The 23,791-nt window shown below is 39.9% G+C and overlaps 1 protein-coding gene and 1 long non-coding RNA gene across 8 annotated transcripts in view; one reads left to right on the forward strand and one right to left on the reverse strand.

Annotated features, from left to right (window-relative positions):
• Positions 1 to 21,452, forward strand: part of LOC131138895 (uncharacterized) — a 31,757-nt gene extending 10,305 nt beyond the window's left edge. The window contains exons 5-6 of one of the 2 annotated variants that reach the window (XR_009132158.1): positions 7,859 to 8,051; positions 17,034 to 21,452. This is a non-coding gene — a long non-coding RNA (uncharacterized LOC131138895). The remainder of the gene's footprint in view (positions 1 to 7,858; positions 8,052 to 17,033) is intronic. The other variant, XR_009132160.1, reaches the window with a different exon arrangement.
• The window catches only part of stk32a (serine/threonine kinase 32A), a 38,404-nt gene that overhangs the window by 12,291 nt on the left and 2,322 nt on the right, over positions 1 to 23,791 (reverse strand). For 3 of the 6 annotated variants that reach the window (XM_058088240.1, XM_058088238.1, XM_058088243.1), the window contains 7 exons: positions 20,712 to 21,050; positions 16,266 to 16,321; positions 13,698 to 13,849; positions 7,833 to 8,006; positions 2,144 to 2,181; positions 603 to 692; positions 285 to 388 (listed from right to left, as the gene is read on the reverse strand). In XM_058088240.1, the coding sequence (XP_057944223.1) occupies positions 285 to 388; positions 603 to 692; positions 2,144 to 2,181; positions 7,833 to 8,006; positions 13,698 to 13,849; positions 16,266 to 16,321; positions 20,712 to 20,763 (666 nt within the window). In that variant the 5' untranslated portion in view covers positions 20,764 to 21,050. Of the gene's footprint in view, positions 1 to 284; positions 389 to 602; positions 693 to 2,143; positions 2,182 to 7,832; positions 8,007 to 13,697; positions 13,850 to 16,265; positions 16,322 to 20,296; positions 20,306 to 20,711; positions 21,051 to 22,522; positions 22,608 to 22,707; positions 22,927 to 23,791 lie in introns of those variants that run through there. The other 3 variants (XM_058088241.1, XM_058088242.1, XM_058088244.1) reach the window with 3 other exon arrangements.

The following is a 23,791-nucleotide window of genomic DNA, read 5'->3' on the forward strand; positions in this document are numbered from 1 at the left end:
AGATGAGACCAAAAAATAAAAAATTAAACCTCAGATTGAGGAAATCAATTTCAATTACACAGCTCTCTTGAGTGTATTTCCATATACACCTGCAGCCCATCCATCTCATGGTGTGACTAAAATATTCAATCGTCTTCACCAGGAAGGTCAATCTAAATGTAGAATTCAATCACAGCTTTATTCCGGTCTGTTTAATGGAGACTGGAGTCAACAGGCCTGGCTCAGTCACACTCGTTGCCATGTTTATGGTTTAGTGCAAGGCCAAGCTGATGCTTGTTTTGTACCTGCCCTCGGAGCAGCTCATAAGCCGTGATGCCCAATGACCACCAGTCCACCGAGAAGGAGTAGCCAGGATGGGAGCCTTCGTATGTCTGAAACAGCTCAGGAGCTGTAATGATATAACAACCGTATGTGAAACAGCAGACATGTAGTGTTTGCCGCAGCACGCCGATTGGTTTTTGAACGGTATTTATCAGCATAGGCCGATCACATGTTTTTAATGGAAATTGTCCGATATTGATTGATGGCCAATTGGAGCACCCTTAATTTATACACAACTTGGCATTTTTGGGGGCATTCAAGGACAACATTAGTTTTCTTACCCATGTATGGCTTGGTCCCTGCGATGGATGTTGCCTTTAGATCGTCTTTCACAATGGCTGCAATGTTGAAGTCCGTTAGATGGACATGACCTATTGAACAAAGATTACGTCATGGATGTTTACCGTGACATGGATGTTTACGATGATTCAATCAATATCAATAAAAAGGATATCATATTTCTCAGCTGTTCGACAGTTGTTTGGCTCTGCTTCAATGATCGGGTCGCTGGTGTGTGTGGGTGAATGACAGAAGAAAAGCTGACTCGCCTGGGGAGTCGTTTGGCCCCACCTTTTTGTTTAAATGCATAAAACTTGATCTCCAAATATAATAAGACGTCTTTTTCAGACTTTTTTCCCTGTCAGATACAATCCTATATTTTGGTCAATATGGTACAGTGGAACCTCGGTTTTCCTCATTAATCCATTTCAAATCCATTTTCAAAAGCTACAGATATGAAGTTGTGCATCATTCTATTAACAACAAAACCACTTCCACACACACATAATAAAGATGATTCCCTGGGTGGAATCTGTTTATAGTGTCCCAACTGTAAAAAAAACACTATCCATTCTTTAGTTGATGATTTGTTTGGGTACTCGATTCCGTAGAATGATACCTGGGCAAACGGACTAGTTTGTTAGGTGCACTGTTTTTGACTGTTCAATTGCAAAAAATATTTAAAAATAAAATGAATCTTTTTGGATCCAGAGGTAGCGCTGTACTTTACAATTTCACTATTGAGGAGAGGCTGGCTTTGCACTTTGATGACAGATAAAAGCAATAGAGGTATAGAAACATGAAGTAAAAGCTAGCTTCATTAACATTGTTCATATTTAATGATACTACCTGCCTCAGGCTTTCATCTTCTTCCATCTCTTGCCTTTTTTTCCCCTTTGATGGATTTGGAAAGGGACTTTGTGCAGCATCACCACAGAAGAACCTTTATGGCTGAACAATGCTTTAACAGATTATCTCATCTAGTTTATCAGGATTATCATAACAACTGTTGAGGGTTCATCATATTTTTACGTTATCTCTCTCTCCCTGCATAAGAGCTATATATCACATACTAATGAATGAATTTGCTAATGGTTCCACTGTGGATTTATGCACATTATTCGTCTATATAGGAACTTTTAAGTACATCATTTCATGTAACATCTCTATAACTCGACTGGGATAATGATGTCCCAGATAATCGCTTCAGCTTACATTTGATACCTTCATGGACATTTAAACATTTTAAACAGTAGTATTACTTTAGGGCTTTTATTCGTTATATCATGAATCTCTTTTTGCTGAGCTAATCTGTCAAAAGCAGGATATGAACTTTGGTTTTAGGCCCTTTTAGGCCCCTATTCAGCTGCTATTTTGGTGCTTTTATGCTTTCAACGTGGGTATGTTTATCTTTTTTGGAGAGAGACAACCCATTTGTGAGTTGTCAGAGAAAGTCCTATGCAATCACTTAACTCCACTTGTCCGGCAATCAATGCGATTTGATAAGCATGAATGGCCAATTAAGTTTGAAAAAGGAGCTCACCATGTTCATCCAGTAGTATGTTGTCGGGCTTGATGTCTCTGCAGGGAAAAACACAAAACACATTGAATGGGGTTAGATTGTGTTTTTTTCACCCTCAGATGAGGTACAATCAATTCCTCACGAGGTTCGCCGGTGTGCTGGAGCCTATCCCAGCTGTTTTCAGGCGAGAGGTGGGGTACACTCTGGACTGGTCGCCAGCCAATCACAGGGCACATATAGACAAACAACCATTCACACTCACATTCATACCTATGGACAATTTGGAGTCGCCAATTAACCTAGCAAGTTTTTGGAATGTGGGAGGAAACCGGAGTACCCGGAGAAAACCCACGCATGCATGGGGGGAACATGCAAACTCCACACAGAGATGACCGAGGATGGAATCGAACTCAGGGCCCCTAGCTTTGTGGCCTGCACGCTAACCACTCGATCACCGTGCAGCCTCATTTGTTTTAAATTTCGTATAATATTTGGTATTTTGCATATACTATGGCTGCAACTAACGATTATTTTAATAACCAATTTTTGTTTTTGATTAATTGATGAATCAGATTCAAAAACACCGAGTTTTAATTTCTGCCTCTTAGCAGCCATCTCTTTAAGAACGCATTAAATCTTAGGAAAGAGCGCAAGGAAGAGGAATCTCAGGCACTGGAATTTGAGAGCCTGGTATCAGGATATTTACAGTACATTTTTAAATGAAACGATTAATCTTTGACCAAAATAGTTCTCGATTAACTGGATAATCGGTTCATCATCAATTCATTGGTTAATCGTTGCAGCTTTAGCGTTACGAATGTGCACCAAACACTCAAACATGAACTATTGAGGGTTTTTTTTATAGACTGGTGTTGATTCTCGCGACAATACGGGACAAAGTGTGTTGGGAATGGGAATCCTACATGACACATGCATATTCGTATCATGTTTGTGCCGTCGTGACATGAATTGTCTTGTCACCACCGTGCGACGATATTTGTGATCGGTTTTGAAAAGAATTGAATGGTTTATACACAGAAAACAACCATATGGTGATAATGTGAGCATGTGAATGTGAAGATCATTTTCTTGGAAGCCACCTCATTGTGCTTCCTCTCATTACAGTCAGTTCCCCTGCAGGAAGCTAGTGGTATTTAGCATATCAAAGGACACGATGAGCTGGGTTTTGTGCACAGGTCTCCCCCGCCAGATCAAGCAGTCTGTGTGCTCAGGTGGGAGGGGTGAGAAAGGTCGGCCATGTAATGCCTAATTAGCTGACATTTGCCTCAAGGCTGGCAAGAAGAAGTGACACAGGGAGAGAGGGGCGGGTCTTGTGTCTGACTGGATGCCACCCTCCATTGTCGAAAGGCTGTGATGGCATTGTCAAGGCGCTTATAGGCTACAAAACAATGAATTAGACAGTAAATCAGTCAGTGGGAAGCACATGATAATTGGTGAAAGGCCAGTATTTTTACAATTACAAACAAAAACCTCAACACATATATATTTTAAGCTGAATAATAATTTGAAGTGCATGAGAAAACGGAAAGGAAAATGTAAATACATAAATACTGTTCTGTTTTCTGTTTTTTTTCAACCACTCATGGTAACGTACGCTAGTCGGTGGTAATGTTCTTATATATTTTGGTTTAAAATTATATTTAATTGGAACCTGTGGAAAACACCACCTTTTAGCAAGTATAGGCTCATATTGAAGCAACAGAACCAGTGTTGTAGTACCAATGAGGAGCAAACTTAATCAGCCAACAGCTGGCATGGATGCTACTCAACTGTGCAATTGTGCATATCAAAGCATATGCACACCCGTCAAATGTAGGATACTCCATGGTTAATTAACTGGACATTTACATTAAGTCCATATTGTATAATTAGCCATGTATTATCACATAAAATACTTGAGGAAGGAGTTTGTCTATAATGAAGCTGCACTAGAATCCTCTTTACCTGGATGTTAATCTGCACCAACATTATATTAACCACATATATGGCCAAAATGAAACAGAAAGCTTAAGATATAATAGAGAAGAATAGATGTTTATGCCTATTTTGAGGAAAGTAAGAAGAAGTGCATGGTTGGCTTGGTGCAAGCCGATCCAAGCGGCTTTTCTCTCCAGTTGACTGCTTCGACAAGCTATTAGCAGGATCTAATGGCCTCATTACAGCTTGCTATCAGATGCAATAGGTGTAACTGAAACCTGTACCTGGTCATAAGATCCTGAGCTGATACAAGAGCTGGGCGAGCACACCTGATAACCAAGGCTAGGATATACGCACAGGTCACGCAATTGCACAAAAAAACGGCAGACTACAATCATAGGAAATGATGGACGGACAACAGCATCCATTTGAGGTTTTTCTCTGGTAATAACAAGCAGGGATGCTACTTTTGGTGGCACACAGCACACATTTGTAGCAGATACAGAGCATAGGTATCACATTAGAAAATTGGAAATACAGATATGTATTGTACTGCATTTGGAAATACTGTATCCAAAACAGTTAAGCACAACTTTTCATTTGCACGATGTTTAAAAACAGCCCGCAGTACTGACACAACACTGATACAACTGATACAACATAGTGATATGAACGGAGAGGTCTGACTTTTTTGTTTAGCATGGTTTTGTGATGCAAATGTATTACTCTTTTGAGCGCATATTGTTTTGAGAAGCCAAAGTCTTTAATTAAGTGGCCCTAGCAACTTAACCGGAACTACGTTCCTCATCACCGGAATACGAGCATAACTCAGTGTTGATGCCATATAACTTAATGTAATAAAATCCAAATATTCCTTTAAAATATTGAAAAACCCTACATCTATGACCAATGTTATTTTCGAAGTCTGCAACTATTGTTTATTCTTTTTCTTAACCAAAAAAATGGAAAAGGTGTTTAATGTTCGGAACATAGCTATTGAATAACCGCACACCTCTAGCATGCTACACTCTCCAAACAAGCTAAACACATACAAATACAGCTTTGTTTTTGAACGCCAAAAAGCGTACAAACTAGAAACACACTTGAAAGAGTTCTAACGAACCATCAACCATTGATGAGAAGTTCAGACAGCCTTTGAACGTCAACTCAAAGCTTGGAGCTCCAAACCAGCAAACCGCAATGCCCTTCTTTTGGTTAACGCAAAACAACTCTGACAAGTGTGAGAATGGCACAGGTGTATGCGAGAGTATTTTCTCACATACCGGTAGATGTTCATTCCTTATTCATTAACGCACGCTTAGTGTGGCTGCTGGATGATGACATGTATGAAGACTTTAGAGAAAAAAACAGCTGTAAAAACATCAAAAATGCACTTTCCAATTACACACTATTAATAATTAATTCACTCAGTCAGAGCTGTAAATAAAGTCAGAACGCTTTGCTACTTCTGCTTAAATTAGCCTTCTACAGACAAGACAGTTTGTCGGCAATTAGTGGGGTAGCTGGTAAACATTCTACGAAGTGTCTTGCACAAAAGTCGGTTGAAGGAGATTTTCGACAGTCACTATGAATCTTTGGATGCAAAACTCAAGGACCTGCCACCAACTTGTACCGTGATGTGTATTAATTAGGGGTGTAACAATACATAAGTAATCATGTTTATTGTCATGGGAGGTTTGATGTTTTTCATTATTTTTCATTATTTCTGAATCGGATCAAATAGGATGTCGACCAGCGTTAAGAGCTTCCACTGTGTTTTCTTCTTGGTTGTCCAGTTGTATTTATTCACTCATAAAAAGACTGTTGGCTCAGTGTGTAGAAAGGTTAAACGAGCTTGATGCAAAAGGTCCCACCTGGCACATCCCTGAGGCGCAGACTGAAGCTACTATAAAATGCGCAAGATAAAGGCTTATTTAATTTGTAAACTCCAGGTTAAGTGCTTTTTAAGCAGACAGAGCCACATGGCTGCTGCAGCCAAGCTCTGCTGGGAGGAACAAAAAGTCCTAAAATTTTCCATTAAGTGAGAACTCTCGATGTTCAATCCTCTGGACAATCATGCATCTAACAGTTGAATACTAATACCTTATAAAAAAAAAGGTGTTTAACAAGATGTCTGACTTCCTCTTCATCTTACATCTAAAAGTCAGTATCCAATCTCTTCAAGTGACTGACACTGTTGCGGTAACCAGGCTATCATGACCCATTGTCGTATAATGTAGCTTTTAGCATCCTTCCTGACATTTTGTGCTGGATAAAATCATCAGTGTCAGCGGACAATGTTCTTCACGGTACCGTGAGCACACACGCATTAAATAGCATGAAAAGCATCAATGACCATCATGAGTGTTACGTGGCTATGGGTAGAACGTTCCAAGGCAAAAGGATGATTATGTTGCATCTGCTACTTCTCTGGTGAGAGAACAAGCAAAGAAAGCCACATGATGACTAATAGAAAACCTCACAGCAATGGAGAAAAGAACAAATCACATACAAATTGAACAGCTGCTGGAATGAGAAAGAGAAATAAAATGGGGTATTGAGCTGTTTATTCATTCAGACAATTGAGGAAAATTCAAATTTACGTACGGTAAGTATATTTTAAAGTGATGTTTCTATTTGAGCACCAGCAAGGACAGAGGTTGCCAGCTGATATGCCGATACAAAGGCAACATCTCTTCAATCTGCATTCATTATTTTAAACAGGCGTGTCTTGTTTCCGTGGGAATTGAATGTAAAAGAAGGAGACAATCTAACTTGGTTGTGATCAGCATTTAGAATGGAGGTTTGCTTGACTGCCGGGTAGTCTTTGTGAATTAATACATGATATTAACTTTTATACCATGCTTTGAAACAATAGTGTTTGGTGATGTGACAAAATAGACTGAATTACTTGTTAGAAGGCCAAACTAAAAAGAAGATAAATACAAGCCCAGGCCTTGGATAATACAGTGGAACCTACTGCTTTTGGACCCAAAAAGACAACATCCACACACTGGTGACTCAGTCTCTATGATGAATGGATAGTGGCTAGGACATTATAGACAGATTCTTGCCAGGGAACCCTTTGATAATCTTAAGTATGTGTGTGTTGTGTATTTGTTCATTGAACACACAGAACGATGAACAACTCTGTTTCTGTGAAGAATGGATAGTGGTTCTTTTAGAGTTAGGACATTATAGACAGATTCTTGCCAGGGAACCCTTTGATCATCTTAAGTATGTGTGTGTGTAGTTTATTTGTTCATTGAATGCACACAGAACAATGAACAACTCTGTTTCTGTGAAGAATGGATAGTGGTTCTTTTAGGGTTAGGGCATTATGGACAGATTCCTTCCAGGGAAACCTTTGATCATCTTAAGTAAGTTCATTCTCAAAAGGCTCTTGTGACAGAATCTTCCACTGCCTCCTCCACTCCTCTGTGTTTACTTATTGTCTTCATCAATAAAAGAAAAGTGATGTTAAATGTTCATTTAGAAATTTCATTTGTCATTTATATGTATTTCGTTGTCTTTTCATAATTATCTTTATAAAATGTGTTTTGTGTTAATATTTGTGGGTGTCTGGAACGGATTAATTGGATTTACATAATTTTTTATGGGAAAAATAATTACGTTTTTGTGCATTTCGGTTTTTGACTGACATTTTGGAAGGGATTAACGACATAAAACCATTTTCCACAGTAATCTGAAAATACTGAAATTACGCCTTATCTTCTTAGAAGGGTGGGTAATCAACAAGTAAACTTCCTACCTGTGTATGATGTGCTTGCTGCGCAGGTAACCCAAGGCCAAGGCTAATTCACAGATGTACAGTTTGACCGTGCTCTCGGAGAAATGGACGTTCTGCTGGAGGTGATAACGTAGGTCTCCTCCCAGGAGCAAGTCCACCACCATGAACATGTCCTCCTCATCCTGGAAAGAATACCTGCAAGTGGAACATTGAACATTGCCATGTCATCTGCTGGTATCGGTCAGTGCAGCCGCCTTGATTAATTTAAGCAAAGAATATGTAAACATTTGTATAAATATGCATCCTTTTAAACAAATAATAAGCCATATTTTTGAAAAGCCGTGTTGGAATGGGAAATTTGAAGCGTGAAGTGGAAAGGGATTACTGTAGATGGTAATCATTTTCATTCCTCAATGGAAAATTCAATTTTCACTCTGTTTTATATGCTACAATGTTCGTCGGTATCTATTTTTGTGTAAAAGTCAATGTCTGGGTGCTAATACTGTACAGTACACGCTGTCATCAGACATACAGACTGCTAAAGACAGAGAGGGAGGAAGTCCGTATCAGCATGCAGCTCACTGCTTTGCTGTTGCAATGATTGCCATCCGTTTTACATGTCAAGCTTCTCTCACTTGCATAAATTAGTGGCATTATTGAGACACCGGAGAGCGTTGATTTTAAGGTTCCCATCATTTTGGTGTTCCCTGATGAACTGAGGGTTTTATACTTTGCAAAGGATGGGTGGTGATTGATTGAGCTGACAGCAAATTGTTTATCAGGGCTCGGATAATGCTGAGGCCACTTAACAAGTGACTGGCCTCACAGAGCGGAAAGACATCTGGCCAAGGTTGGAAAGAGGATACTTTACATACTTTCCTACCTTTACAAACCATACCATAGCGTGACAATTATGGTGTGTTACAGGAAACCAGCAAAGTTGCATTAAAACACTGTCAATGCTTTCCTCATGTTTATATAATTCCTCCTTTCATTGTAGTATAGCACTAACCTGCAGAGAATTCCAAGAAAACAAAATCAATAGCTTAATATATGAAGTACCAACACTAGGGAACATGCTCAGGTTGTTATCAGTGGTGTGTCCTTATTGGAGATGTTCCACCGTATTAATCATTCCATTAACTAGCCTTAATGATCTCTTTCTATCTCATTATCTTTCATCTATAGAGTGTAAATACCTTGTAACCCAGTTAGGCAAGGTCATAAAGAGTCCGAGAAGCTTCCGTCACATGCATTTAGGGGACACAAATGAGTCATTTACTTCCGTACTTGGCAGGGAAACGCTCTCTCCATTAAACAGTCATTTGATCAACTGCGTTGAATGGAAAATTATGGACTTTTAACCTTCATATATATCCAATATTATGGCTTGTTTGATCAGGACTGGAGGAGGAAAAACATAGGGACAGAACCATTGATACATATGTAAGGTATTTTTTTCCTTACTTATATTTTGGGGGTATAGGGATTAATACATGCAAACCAGTAAATGTTGCCAAAAAATTAAATGTTTTAATTCTATTAATAGGGAGCAATGAAGCAAGCAACAATCAGGCAAACTGTGGAGCAGTTCACAAACATGACACCATGTTTTTTTGCCAAGAGTCTGGCTTTTAAAGGTTGTGATGTCTGATGTTTTGATCAGTTGATGAACAGCCTATTTCACTTTTGATGAGAGTCTGTCACCCATTTCTTCTTTTTGCATTTTGTAAGTGAGTAAAGTCTTTTTTATACCATGTGTATTCAGGGTAACTATGTATTTGGGTCTAAATGGTAGCTATGAAGACAAAGGCAATTAAAAAACATAGGTGTACAATATTGTGTTGGTAAAAAATACAGACAAGCAGTCCCTTAATGCAATGTAAACACTTCCATGTAAAACTGCTCCTTTGAGTAGAAAACAACATCCTGTTTCTGTTTCCCTGTCCTTTCTAGGAATTGATTGTGATGAACAGCAAAGCATTGGTCATGATTTTCTACAGTGGCACTACTTAGTCGCCCAGCTGCATCTATCTAGGCTAAAAACATGTTCTTGAACATCCATTAGCAGCTGTTGCTTGTTGCCTTTGTGTGTACAGAACATCAGTCGGTATGGCGGATAAGCACTCTGTCTGGTACTAAGCTAGTTTTGTTTTCCTGGAACCGTCCCTGTTCTTCTGTCTCTTTCAGCGCTCTGATTCACATGTGTTTGAATGTGACCGCTTTGTGGCCTGCAGGCGGCCAATCCTAAGGGAGCGCATGCTGCATGGAGCTTTTAGAGAGGCACCGCAGGCCACTTCTGTAATGGAAGTCTCCAGAACCCACAGGGGCTGACAGGCTAATGTCCTTACAAGGGACTCTGTTTCTCCCACTCAAATGGAATAGAAAAACTGTAGAACACAATACACTTTATCACTACATTACTGTCTATTTAGTTTAGAAGGAATTAAATCAGGAATCACAAAACTTGCAAAAATCTAAAACCTGAGATGGGGTGATCTCATCGTCCTGATGCACACTTTACCCTGCCTATAAAAAAAACAGCATTTTGCCGCCTTTTTTCCATGATGGTTCCAGTTATACAGAACAGAGACACAGATTTTTATGGGGGACCAAGTGAACCTGGACATTTTGTGTATTCAAAACAGCACCAAATTCTGAGCCGCCATACATAGGCCTCTTCAAGGGCTCCCCAATCCAGCCTCAGACCTTTTACACATGACATTGAGGTGGCAAACAGCAGACTTTTATTTCCACTATGTGCTTCGGGCCAATAGTAGCAAGCCTCGGGCTGCAAACCGCCCATAGAGCATACATGACACTTTATTGGGTATCAGCACTAATATTATGTGTAGTCAAGATTGTACTGGAGACAGTGATCAATAACTGCATTGACATCTACACATGAGTCAGCAAGACAAGCAACGACATGATAACTTTACAGCTCTGTCCATCTTACACAGCACGGATGAGATCCATCCAGGTTCTTGTGGTCATTTCTAAAGGCAGGTTTTTCAAAAGGCAGATGTCAAAATGGGCAATTACTCAAAGTTTTTCAAGCGTCATGGACTGACTGATTCTAAACAACCTTCCAAACAAGCCCCTTGTTGAAGGGACACAGCTGTCTGCTACTCAGCCTGATGTGTGGGTCGTGTGCTGTCAGCCGGTCCTCACACCCCATCACCTAACACCTCCTCTTGACCGACGGCTACCGTCCGTCTATGTCACCTTCTGCCTGGGCTCACATATTCAGGAGATGTGCAGAAATGCCCCCCAAAAAAAATCGATGCCGTTTTTTTTTAACATGAGCAAGGAACTTCTGCAAATCATATACAGTAAATATTTGTTTGTATCATTTTAGGTGATTGAGTACAATTGTGACAGATTTAAAATTCAGTTGTGTACATATAAGATGTATTTCTGGATGTTTTAAGGGACCGAATGTCGATGCTTTTATGAGGCACTGTACCGTGCATGAATGAAGATTAAAAAAAAAGTCTGCATTAAAAGGAAAAAAATGCTGAAAGACTTGCTGATACAAAAGTGAACTTAACGGCCCCCCTGAAGCAATTTTTGCTTTTAAGTTTCAGTGAATAGCACGTCCTGCTATTATTACGCAATGTCATTACAATAGCTCATATTTGTCAGCAAGGTTCGGCTTAATAGGCGTGAGAATGAAATGTTTTACAACAGCACAAAAACAGGTTTTTCTTTGAATTGTTCTGAAGTTTCACAAAGAAAACCAGACCATTTGACCTGCAAATATGACTGAAAAACCTCTAATATAGTACATGCCATTAGTTGGCAATGTCACGTTGGAAGCAAACATAATGCACATGCGCTCCAAATCATCGTTTGAATAGAACGGCAGTTTTCAGCTTTATGTGTAAATCGTCTCTTGCCACTTCAAATTTTGTAGCTTCACTCTATCAGTGTTTCAAAAATGTATTAATAAATCACGCTGTTTCATGGCTGAATATGGCCTAATATTAGTTTAAAAATTTGCATATTGAAGCAAATTTTACAGATTGTTTCAAGCATAAAATGGCTAAAAAAATACATAAAGCATTCAGAAGATTTATTCAAATGTGCTGTCAATGATAAGTAATATTGTACACTGGTCTACACTCTTATTTACGTCTTACATGGCTTATTTACTCTTATTATGTCTGCTATATTGGTAATACGAGTGTAAAGGTGACTATAGGGGTGTTACTTTACACCTAGCGGTCTCTAACGTTAAAAAGCATATTTAGAAGGTCAGGTTTTCTATAATGAATCCTAGTTTGCGGAAATGCACTTATCACGGTTGTGTCTGGAACCTCTAAAACGTGATAAATGAGGGTTAATTATTCTCATTCTTAAGATTACCATGGAATGTATGATTTTGTGTGTTTTAACAATTCAACCAACAACAAAGTGAGGATTGTATTTGGTCAAATTTAGATTATTTGAGAACATATTGTTTAAAAATAAGAACGGATGACTGTTTGACCATTCTTATGATGATTATGATGCTAAAAATGCATGTCTTTCAAATCTCTGGTACAAATATTATATATTTTTATACCTATGTGACATACTTATGATGATGCTATTCACAGGTCATCTACCTAACCTGACCAGCTCTTGTAAATAGTTGAAGCGTGAAATTAAACTCAAGAAAATCTAGAAATGGACTTGGAATTTAACACAAAAAATGTTTGAAAAATGAGGACGTAATGCTGTCGATGCTGCCTTAATGGATAGAAAACAAGCCTTTTGTGTTTTAAATGAAGATGAACTCTATACAGCAGTTCTGTTCTGTCCAGTTGATTCGGCTGCAGGTATTTTCTCTCTCTTTAACCTTGAGTGCTTAACTCAGGACAAACATGTGCCAGCTCAACACAACACAGAGAGTGGGCGAGCGGGCAAGGCGCTGACCCAAGCACATCTCCAGAGGAAAGCACTCCTCCCTTGGGAGGAGTTTATAGTGCCAAAAGAATTTACTTCCAGCTTGTTTTTAAATGCCCGATGCGGCATGCCACAAAGTGCTGTCATTGTCTGTTGCAGTTCACATGTCTCTTTTTACGCTTTTGCTTTCCTTTTCTATCCTTATTGTCTGTTTTTGCTGTGCGTTCGTGTCTGCTTGTTTATGGCTTCTGCCAGACGAGTGCAATGTTGTTAAAAAATATGAAGACTAGCAAATAATTTAAGGGTTATTGTGTTTTTCCCAACCCAAAACAGCAATAAATAAAAACTAAGTGTGCTCATATGGTGCAAAAAGACAGCATGGGATTAGGGTGGTTATTCATTTTTACTCAGCCATGCCAGTTCTTCCCTCCTCTGCCTTTCTGTTTGATGGCGGAGTAGGTGTGCTTATCAAGAATTAATGATGCCTTTTAGACAGAGAAATGTAACAAGGCATACATGTCAAGCACCTCCATGTTGGGATTCCAGGTGCTCAATGCTCATTGCTTCAAAGTCGCCGATGACTCATCTTGATGATTTCAATAAGACTGCGATGAGAGGGGGAGCGTTTCCTTGCATTCAGTGAAGCAAATGGGATGCAAAAAATGTGAAGCTCGAGATCAGCAAGCAAACCACATTTTTCTTTTTAGCGACTTCAAAGGATGACGTGAACGCAGGGTTGTGGGTGTTTGTCCTTCCTGCGCATGACTCAGTCCTAGACGAAGGGAACTGCCTTCTTTTAATGGCAGATTCTCTATTTTCCGTGTGCTTTCACTCAAGTCATGGACAGCATCACTACAACAATGCAGTGTTGAAACATTCAAATATTACTTCACAATTTACCACAAAAGACTTTTTCTTCCAATTCTCTGATTCTCAATTTACTGATTCAGATGTAAGACGCAAAACATCAACACAAGGAAAAGGCAGACCAACCAGATGTTGACCAGGAAAGGGTGCTCCAAGTTCTGCATGATCTGAAGTTCTTTCAAGACGTTCCTCACTTCGTTGCGCTCCACACATTTCAGCTTGTTCATGTACTTCATGGCGTACATCTTCTTGGTGTCTTTCTTCTGCACAATGCATACCTGAGAAGAACGTTTTCAGTGTTGAGTTCAAATTCTGTGCTGACATGATGGAATCAATAAATCATTCAAAATATATGGCAACCACGGTTGATACATTGACCCAAAAACAGCGGAACCTTGGTTTTTGTCATGAAATTAGAGAAAACTGAAACAATTTCAAATATGAACAAATAACCTATTTACTTTTAAATGTGTTTAAAATCACTTTTACCTTTATTGGTGATGAGTGGACGGGGACAGAAGAGCCACATTGCCAGGGGTTGGCAACCCGCAGCTCTGGGTCTGCCTGTGACTCTTCAGCCTCCTTTTTTTAAATGCTCAAATATTTTTTTTAACACACAAATATCAGATTTTCTGTAAGACTGTGAATGCATCCTGGCTGTGTTCAGAGTGGTGATTGGATGAGTGCAAGGACTGGAAGAGGATGCGCCATTTGTGCGTTCGTTGAGACGTGACAGAGATGGCTGTCAAGTCACTGCTGCACATTTCTTGAGGTGTCGGGTAGCGAGATTTAACAAAGGTATTATCACAACTCTAATACCGTTACACATTCGCACTGCACTTATGTTTGTTGTAGTCTATTATTAAGAAGGATTAAACATTTTAAAGGTTTATAAGCTGTTTGCAGCAGGTGGGCGAGGGGGTAAAATGGCTCTTTTGATAGTAAAGGTTGTCGACCCCTGCTCTAGTCCATTACAAAGTAAACTCTGAAGAGTGGTTGGTTGGAGTTGTATACTTGCTCAATTGAACTTTATTGTAGACCTCGGCAGCAGGTACAATCATCATTACACACATTGGCCTGGCTCACTATTTGTTATGGGTCTCCGTTAAAACGTTGTCTTGCAACGCTTTCTACCTTAACAGTACAATCCTATTGTAACAGATGTAGCCTTTGTTTCACGTCAAGTTGGGTTATTTTTCCGCTATAATAAAAAGCACATTAACACTGTGAAATACGCAGTGTACTTGAACATCACGGCATGGTGCACATTGCTATTTGGAAAAAGAAAGCAGACAAAAACTGAGTTGTTCATCATTCTGTGTGCGTTCCATTAACATTACATGGCCGGAATCTGTCTATAGTGTACCAACTCGAAAATAATTGCGAACCACTGGTACACCGTGCAGCCACAGAAATTAGTGTTAGTAAGTAAATAGATTTTCAGACTCACATTCATAGCTATAAACAATTTGGAGTCGCCATGATAATTTATTGTGATTAATCTGCGATTAATCCGATTAATGGTTTTCATCATTTGACAGTCCTAATTATGACATATTTATAAACTCGGGTAAGGGCAAAAAAAGGCAAAATTTATTTATTTTTTTGCACCAAAAACTTTTTTCCGATGATTTTCCATCAAAACGGGATCCCACAAAATCTGGCGAGTACGAAAACCAAGGCTGAGCTGACTAAGACTATTTCCTGAGAATCAAAGAAATGTATACATTCAATCCAACAGGTGCCGTTAAACACTTTCTCCCAAAGAAATTCAGACCTATTCTTCCTGATTACCATCTGCATATAGATACCTCATATTCATTCACGGTCCGATCGTGCTACCAGCGCCAATAAGCCGGTGATTACTGCTATCTAAGAGAGTGTTCTTTAGAGCATCTGGCACAGTTAATCAGCCAGACCCTGATCACATCACTCCCCCCATTGAGCAGCTTGCCATGTACTGTGATTAGACTGCTTATCTGTTGTCAGACAGAATGTTGATGCGGTGTATAGCCGCTCTCTGCATTGCTGCAAGTCATTGCATGCGTGTTAAATGCTAATGTGAATTATTACCCTATACACGACACAGCTCCAATTAAAAAAGAAGTGCCAACTCTAGATTGTATACAATAACACTGAATTGGCGCCAATATCGTTCATGACAAAATGAATGATGTGTTTTTGCTAGCTCGGGCTTTGGCTTGTTAAACGATGGTTCAATGTAGCAAATGTATGTGGCAGTGGGTGCTGAAAGCTGCATCCCCACTGCAATTGGAAAACTTGTGATAAACTTTAAGAACCATTGTACATTTTTTCACCTTATAGTTCAGAATATTATCATTAAGATTGAACAGATTACAAATACTGATACCTTTACTCATACTGACTATATTCTAACATACGTATCAGGATAACAATTTTATATATCACACCAAGTGCTGCTGTCTGATGTCATATTTGTACTTATCTTATTCCAGGATTTGTCACTGTGTGAAAAAGCAGTTATGGTGATATTTCCCTTCACATTTTTTGTATATTATATTTATGTATATTATTTTAAATTGAGAAAATGTCATTTTTAATGTGAAGAAATACTCTAAAGGGGTTGAAATTGTCTGTTTGGTCAGTTTGTTGTATTGGGACCATGCAATTATTTTGTTGTTATTGTGATATGTGGAAAAATGATAGACTTACCTTTCCGAAACTTCCTTTTCCGATTGCTCTGAGGATCTGGAAGTGGTCGAAATTGACTGTGAGGACAAAAAGAATATGACAGGAGTTAATTTAATGAAATATAAGACTAATAGGTTTAGAATTTTTGCAAACAAATTGTTATGGAATGCTCTGTTGACTCATCAGAATATATATTATGTTGGTTTTTTTTGTCTGTCTTTCTCACACACACACACACACACACACACACACACACACTTCACTCTCATCCATTAACCAGCAGCGAGCGTTGCCATTTGAAACCGGATGTGCTGTTTGTGTCTGGTTACCATGACAAAGAGGAAAGGTTTCCCCCCCCCTTCTTTGCAGCTCTCCTGGGGTTTGAACTGCTGCTCGACACTCACTGTACTCATTTGACCATTCACTTACACTATACACACACCCCACACCTACACAACTGGTTAAAATGTACACGAGACACATGGACTTCACCCCTCTCAGTCTTGAGATCTACACACACATCTATTGGATTTGACAGTTAATATTGTGCTCTGTTAGTCACCGGCACTTCCTTCCAATCTGCGTTTCAGTGCGTACTCAACTCAACTGCGATAGGAACCATACACGGCCTGATTTACAAGGAAACATGTGCACACACACACACACACGCATTATTCTGTTTACATCACAACAGAGAGCGACACACAATGCATATCAACATTATCATTGCCCCGCTGAGCTGCTTTGGTATTCTGTGCTTGATGGCTTTTTATTTTTTATTTTTTACAGAGACAGCTGAGCTCCTCCAAATGAAAAAAGGTGCGGGGCCGTCGTCGTGTTCCGGCAAGAGGGTTTAATGCTGTGTGTGAAATGATGGACACATGAGTAAGAGAGCGTGTAATGACTGCAATCTGTACATGACTGGAATTGACACATTGACAGCCCTGCACCCATCAAACTGCTCATCAATTAGTATTTGATTGACACATGCTAATCTTGTTTGAAAAGTCTGAATGAGTCTATCTGCCTATCGGCTGTTTTAGGATGTGACAAAGTTTTTTTTTTCTTTGTGCTGGTGTAATCCTCACTGTAGTATTTCATCATGCACTCTAAAAAAAAAAGATTGCAGTCAGAACATCATACAAAAAGTCAAAGTCACATGACTTCATATGTTTTTAATGACTTACTGCAAAAATGCAAGTCAAAGATCCTCTATATTGTAAGAGCTGCCTTCTGTTTGTAAGGATAAAGTGAACAAAAGCAACTCAAAGATTCTTTTAATGACAGGAACAACAATGCAGTGTCATCTATATCAGACCTGATGTCCTTGAATGCACCTGGTGTCTGTGCTATTCATTTGCTATGCCCCTATGAGGTGCATGCCATGTTCATTGTTGACCTGGTCAAGCTTGAGCAGGAAGGCATCCAGTGTCGGACACACAGCTATATGGCTAACCATCTACTGGATAAGAGCGAGGCTTAAAGCCAAAGCTCACATTGCGCTGTTTGGGGAAATTAAACAGTATTACGGGACTGTTTAATGCCCAATTCGATCTACTGGTCCCGACAGGGGAGTGGTCTACAGAAGCGGTCCTCCTTCTTTTTATTAAACTTATCTACTGAGTGTTGAATCAAAGCAATTGGACTCACTTGATTTTTAACTTCTTGTTTCCATTCTCATCCGGGTCCATGTGAAAATGCTCAGATTCAACAACTGCCCATATAAACCTGTTCTGAAATGCTCCGATCATGGATTTATGCTGCCAATTCCGATTGTCCGATACTGATATCGATCACATGGATTAACTGTACATTTTTCAATTCATTGATTATACAATTACAATTTTTGACCAGATTTTGCCTGTTCAGTAATGATTTTTTTGCTCAAGATAAATGTTTAAAGGTAATTAAATGTATTTCACTCTCACATTGTTGCTCTGATAACCCCGATAACAAAGAACCCATGGGTCCATGTGGCGAACTAAGGCGAATAAAACAATCAGCAGTAAACAGCCGCTTTAAGCACAGTCGCCTGGTTACACAAGGTGGAAAACCTTTGGAGCACATAAGGGACGCCTTTGATACACAAATGACTCTCATGGGAGATCAACATGTCCTGACATGGTTCACTGTCACACACTGTGGCTTCACCGTAAACTGTCCAACACCCATTCTGTATTGACGCAAAATCATCCGAAATAGACTCTACTATTACATGATTTGATATGCAGTGTTTAATCGGACAAATTTTAAATAACTTTGATCAAACATAGAAGTACTACAAGTTCTGCTTGGGAATTTAACACAGTGGCAGCAATACTACATTGCATTTATATAGATCTTTTCTTCTGGCATATACGGCAAGACAATGACAATCCACTTTAAAAGCCTTCTGTTCACCTTTATAGTTTTTTTTAATACTTGATGCTCTTCACTTTGCTACAGAACTACAGTGTGGTTCTCAGCTTTTCTCCAGGCGGCCTTGGTTGTGGTGAGGACCTCTACTGTGACGCATGGTGGTATCAGGTGTGACAGTGAAGGTAATTACAGCCTAATGATTTTTTTCTAAAGGGAAAATATCAGGCATCTATTTGCAGTATGATGTTTATTTATTTAAATGGGCACCCTGCGATTAATTGGGGACACTAGCGTCTACTAGAGCTGAGGCCGCTATTTGAGTTAATACTTTAAAGCAATAAATCAGTCAACACAAAAGATGAGGAGCTGTTTCCCTGGCAACATTATGGCATATACATTTTTTAGCTATTCACTTTACTGTCTTCTTACATTCCTGCCTGTCCTCAGAGCCACGTACTGCCGAGGCAGTGAAGGAACACAAAAGCCACACACCGCAGTGTCAAACAATAAAAACTAAAGTGAAGAAATTCCCTTCTGCTTACGTCGACCTCATAACAACAAGCCTGCCTGTTTCTGACGTGAGCGAAGGGGATTACTTCCTTTCCAGCGTGAGGGGCTTTTCATCTAATTCAAAACGATGTGTCTGCTTTTAGAGCGCCCTCGGTGAAAGCGCCACTCGCTGCGACAAGTCGGAGGAGGTATATTAACTCAAGGGTAGAAGGTAAAGACTTTTGTATGAGTGACATTTTTACCGAGCGGTATGCAGGATGACTAAGCAGCGGTGAGGTTCGCCGATGATTAATGAATTCCTTTTGGATAGAGGTTGCCTCCAGTTAAAAAGGAGATGGTTTCATTAGTGGGTGCAGTAATTTGATGATGGCAGGGGGTGGTGTGTGTTTGTTTGGGGGGGTGTTTGACTTTAAATAATGTGTCAGCATACTGTATCAGCACTCAAACCAAAAATAATACGAATGGCAAACTGGGAATGACTCAAAACCCTGAAAAATGGCACCTGCAAATCTTGTCATAATCAACATGATGACGTGTAAATTGTGAAAAAGTGGTTAGCGCGCAGGCCACACAGCTAGGAGACCTGAGTTTGATTCCACCCTCGGCCATCTCTGTGTGGAGTTTTCATGTTCTCCCCGTGCATGCGTGGGTTTTTTCCGGGTACTCCCACATTCCAAAAACATGCTAGGTTAATTGGCGACTCCAAATTGTCCATAGGTATGAATGTGAGTGTGAATGGTTGTTTGTCTATATGTGCCCTGTGATTGGCTGGCGATCTAGGCAGTCTAGGGTGTACGCCGCCTCTCGCCCAAAGACAGCTGGGATAGGCTCCAGCACGCCTGTGACACTCGTGAGAATAAGCGATAGAAAATGAATGAATATTTTGTACTTTAAGGCGCTACTGAGCTGGTTTTGGTTGTGGCTTGCAACTGAACGGACCCCTCTGAAACGTATAATTTCGCCAGAATGTATGCTTTTGTCAGTTTTTAATGGATTGTGAATGATGAGTGTTGTTTGTGTGACTTACAACTTGATTTGATTTGCTTTCAAGCAATAAGAGAAAAGAATGCAGTTTTGCTTTTGTCGACATCAGCGCCCTGAGAGAACATACTATAAGTGGAATCTTCCCCAAATCCTAAAAATTAGATTTTCTGATTATTCTGATGTATTGATTTTGTGGAGTCCCTCATCTGTGTCACACTTTGAAAACCTTTGGCTTGAATCATTATAATCAGTGTTCCAGGAAATATGAATACAAGGAAAAAAAAACACCTAGTCCCGTCTCTTTCCTGTTTATATTGATGTATTAATAAACCATGCTGTGCAGTGCTGTTGCCATATGGTTTCAGTAATGGTTTTTTCAGAGAAAAGAGAGCCATCTTTAGATCCAATCATCACAACATCCTGAACATGCTCACCTCCAAAGGTTCAATCCCATGTAAAAAAGGACTTTTACTGTGTTTTACTGTACAAGAATGCTTCTTCTGTTGTGTTCTGTATCTCTATTTGCCTTCACTTTAGTATTTCCTATTTACCTTGCGGCAATTACCAGTTGCGCCACAAAAGTAGACAGATGAAGTTTTTAAAGTTGACACTCACCCTCATCTGTGTCACCCGTGATGGGAGACTTGCTGGACTGTCCAAGCCCCATGACGGCTCCTCTGTCAGCCTCCGGTTCAGCTCCCGTCACTCAACTCAGCATCCGAAGGATCGCCCTCTGGGACGCACTCATAGCCTGGTCAGCACTCCTCCTCCTCCTCCTCAAACCCACTCTCCAACATGACCGCCCCACATCTTTATAGCGTTTGCACACGTTTCTATCGGTTCCTCGCAGTTCCTCTAGAGTGACATTATTTTCTGTGCTGTCTTCACTGATATAGAGAGCCTGGAGGAGAATGGCTGTAGTGGTGATGACCCTCTGGTGACTGAGTATCTAACCTGTGAGGGGAGGCAGAAAAACATGACACCGTCAGTGGAAGGTAGACAAGGCGGGACCAAGAGTGAGGGAGGGATGCAACAGCAATCAAGCCTAAGGCAAGGAAATCAGCTATATGTGTATCATAGAAATTTCTCTTAAGGTCCATTTTACATGTAAGACAGAGCAGCTGTTATTGTGAAGCTTGTCTTGCAAGTTTAACACGGCAAACAAGCTCCTCGTGTATGTAACTTACCCAACACTCCACCAATGTTTTTGTTATTAAAAACAGTACTACTCAAGGTGCAGATTACACTAATAATGTACTGCTTTGGGGTACAACCTTCCCATTTCAGCAAGTATTTTATTACAATATATCACTTCAAAGGGCAATACATTAGAAAATAAAGTTGGATACACTTCAGAGTAGTCAATGTACCACTTGTATAGCAGTATATAATTACCATCCACTGAAAATGACTCACAGCCATTACTGTCTAAATATCTGGCAACACAAGTGAGTACCAAAGTAATTGAGTCTTTACAGTCATGCATGGTGTAGCATCATGATCTGGAGCTGCATGAATGCTGCCAGCACGGAGGAGCTATGGTTCTAACATATGGGAATGCATGAGTCTGTTTGAATGGTACTAAAGGAAATCCGCCTAGTGACAAATGACCAAATAAGGATGCAAAAAAACAAAACAATGTTAAATGGGACAAGGCGTTTGAGCATGAGTTTAAAGTTTCATGATTAGAATTTGTTTTTAGATCATAGAAGTTACATTTTTGAAGAAAATATGGTACAAAACCCAAAAATAATCAAGAATCTGAATAATTTAATTTGGTTTTCTTGTGTGTGTGTGTGTTTTTGACAAACAAATCTTCATTTTGGTTGTTTCTTCAGCAACAAGTAGCAACATTTATAACATATTGTTAGACTTTCATGCACATTTTAACCCCATTTCAAAAAAACATCCCTGTAGTGAATAGAATGGATTGATATTACTTCATCATAATTGAGCCCCTCTCCATTATACTTGTCATTCTTCCGTCAACTCACCTGTCAGGCTTTTTATGAAGTCGACTATTTTAATCAGGACAATTCACTGCAGGAGCACAGAGTATCTTTTGGTGGAGCTCATTAGAGAGTTTATCTTTTGAGTATCAACGTACGGGTACCTTTGGGTGTACAATGGATTGTCATTTGGGTCTACTCAGATTGGGAACATACCTGCACCTATTTTGGGCTTGGAAATTGTATAGATGTATACAGTCAGTAAACCTCTGTGGATAACTTGACTTCAAATAAACATTCATAGACGTATAATGACAGTATTGACACAATGCTGTTCATCAGAACCATCCTTTCTGTCGTTGTGCCCTTTAATAGCAGTTTAAAGAAATACAATACAGAATAAACTAAGATGCATGCACATGCGTGAGGGTGAAGCCCCCCCCCCCCCACTCCCCCTTTTCATGCAGTGCCACTCACAGGCTGCGTGAAATATGTGAATATTCCAAAAACTGCATTGCCGAGCTCCCCGCAGAGGACAACCATTGTGATGATTATGGTGGTGATGATGATGAAGGGTGAAGCAGACACAGAATAGAAAGTCGTCCCCCCCGTACCCCCCTCCCAGTGCGGGTGCACGCGATGGGACAAGTGTGACCACGTACCTTTCTCCGTGCACATGGAGCTTATAGGAGCATCTCCGGCTCGGCTTGCAAGGAGAGCAACAGTGCGGCTCTTAAAACCTTACTTGTCCACCGCCACCCCCCCTCAACCATCCAAAAATGGAGACGTGCAATGAAAAAAAGAGGACCGTGTCTGCTGTCGCCGTATTAAAAAAAAAACAAACTGACCTCCACATCGTTCCCCGTGTGTGGTGTGTGCAGCGTGGGGCGCGCACACACGCACGCATGCTCATCTTGGAGCTGTGAGCTGGCTGCTAAATGCATTGTAGTGGTCAACTGGAGCTTATGGAAGGTTATTATTGTTGTCCCACTCAAATGTAATGCTCTTTAACACCAACACTTGACTTTTACAACTTGGGGACATATCAAAGCCTGTTTTAACCCTGGAAAAGGTACATTTGACTCTAAAAATGACCCCAATTAATCTATCCTGGAGCACAGAAATTGACTTATTTGGTGCATAATATTTATGATAGTGTAAGGTTAGTAAGCTACTTTATACTGCCTTTGTTTCATTTGAGTTCTTGATTCTTGCTTACGTTTTGGACCACATTTCCCAAACGGGTGATCATTATAGCCTTACAGTGGTTGTATTACAAGGGAATTGTGTCTTTTTTGGACATTTTAGAACCATGTTTGCAATATTACAGAAATAACAACTAATATCTTTGTATCTATACTGCTGTTTTTTGTTATTATGTGTTCAAAAAGTTTGGACGAAAACCGAAATGTACAAAAACAAGGCCATTTTTTTCCCATAGGAAATAATGTAAATCTAATCCGTTCCAGACGAGCAAATATACTAACAAAAACTACAATTTATAGAGAGTAATTACAGTTTTAATTTTAATCATTCATTCATTCATTTTCTACCGCTTTTTCCTCACGAGGGTCGCAGGGGGTGCTGGAGCCTATCCCAGCTGTCTTCGGGCGAGAGGCAGGGTACACCCTGGACTGATCGCCAGCCAATCACAGGGCACATATAGACAAACAACCATTCACACTCACATTCATACCTATGGACAATTTGGAGTCACCAATTAACCTAGCATGTTTTTGGAATGTG

The sequence above is a fragment of the Doryrhamphus excisus genome, chromosome 11 (genome assembly GCF_030265055.1).
Source record: "Doryrhamphus excisus isolate RoL2022-K1 chromosome 11, RoL_Dexc_1.0, whole genome shotgun sequence".
Lineage (NCBI taxonomy): Eukaryota > Metazoa > Chordata > Actinopteri > Syngnathiformes > Syngnathidae > Doryrhamphus > Doryrhamphus excisus.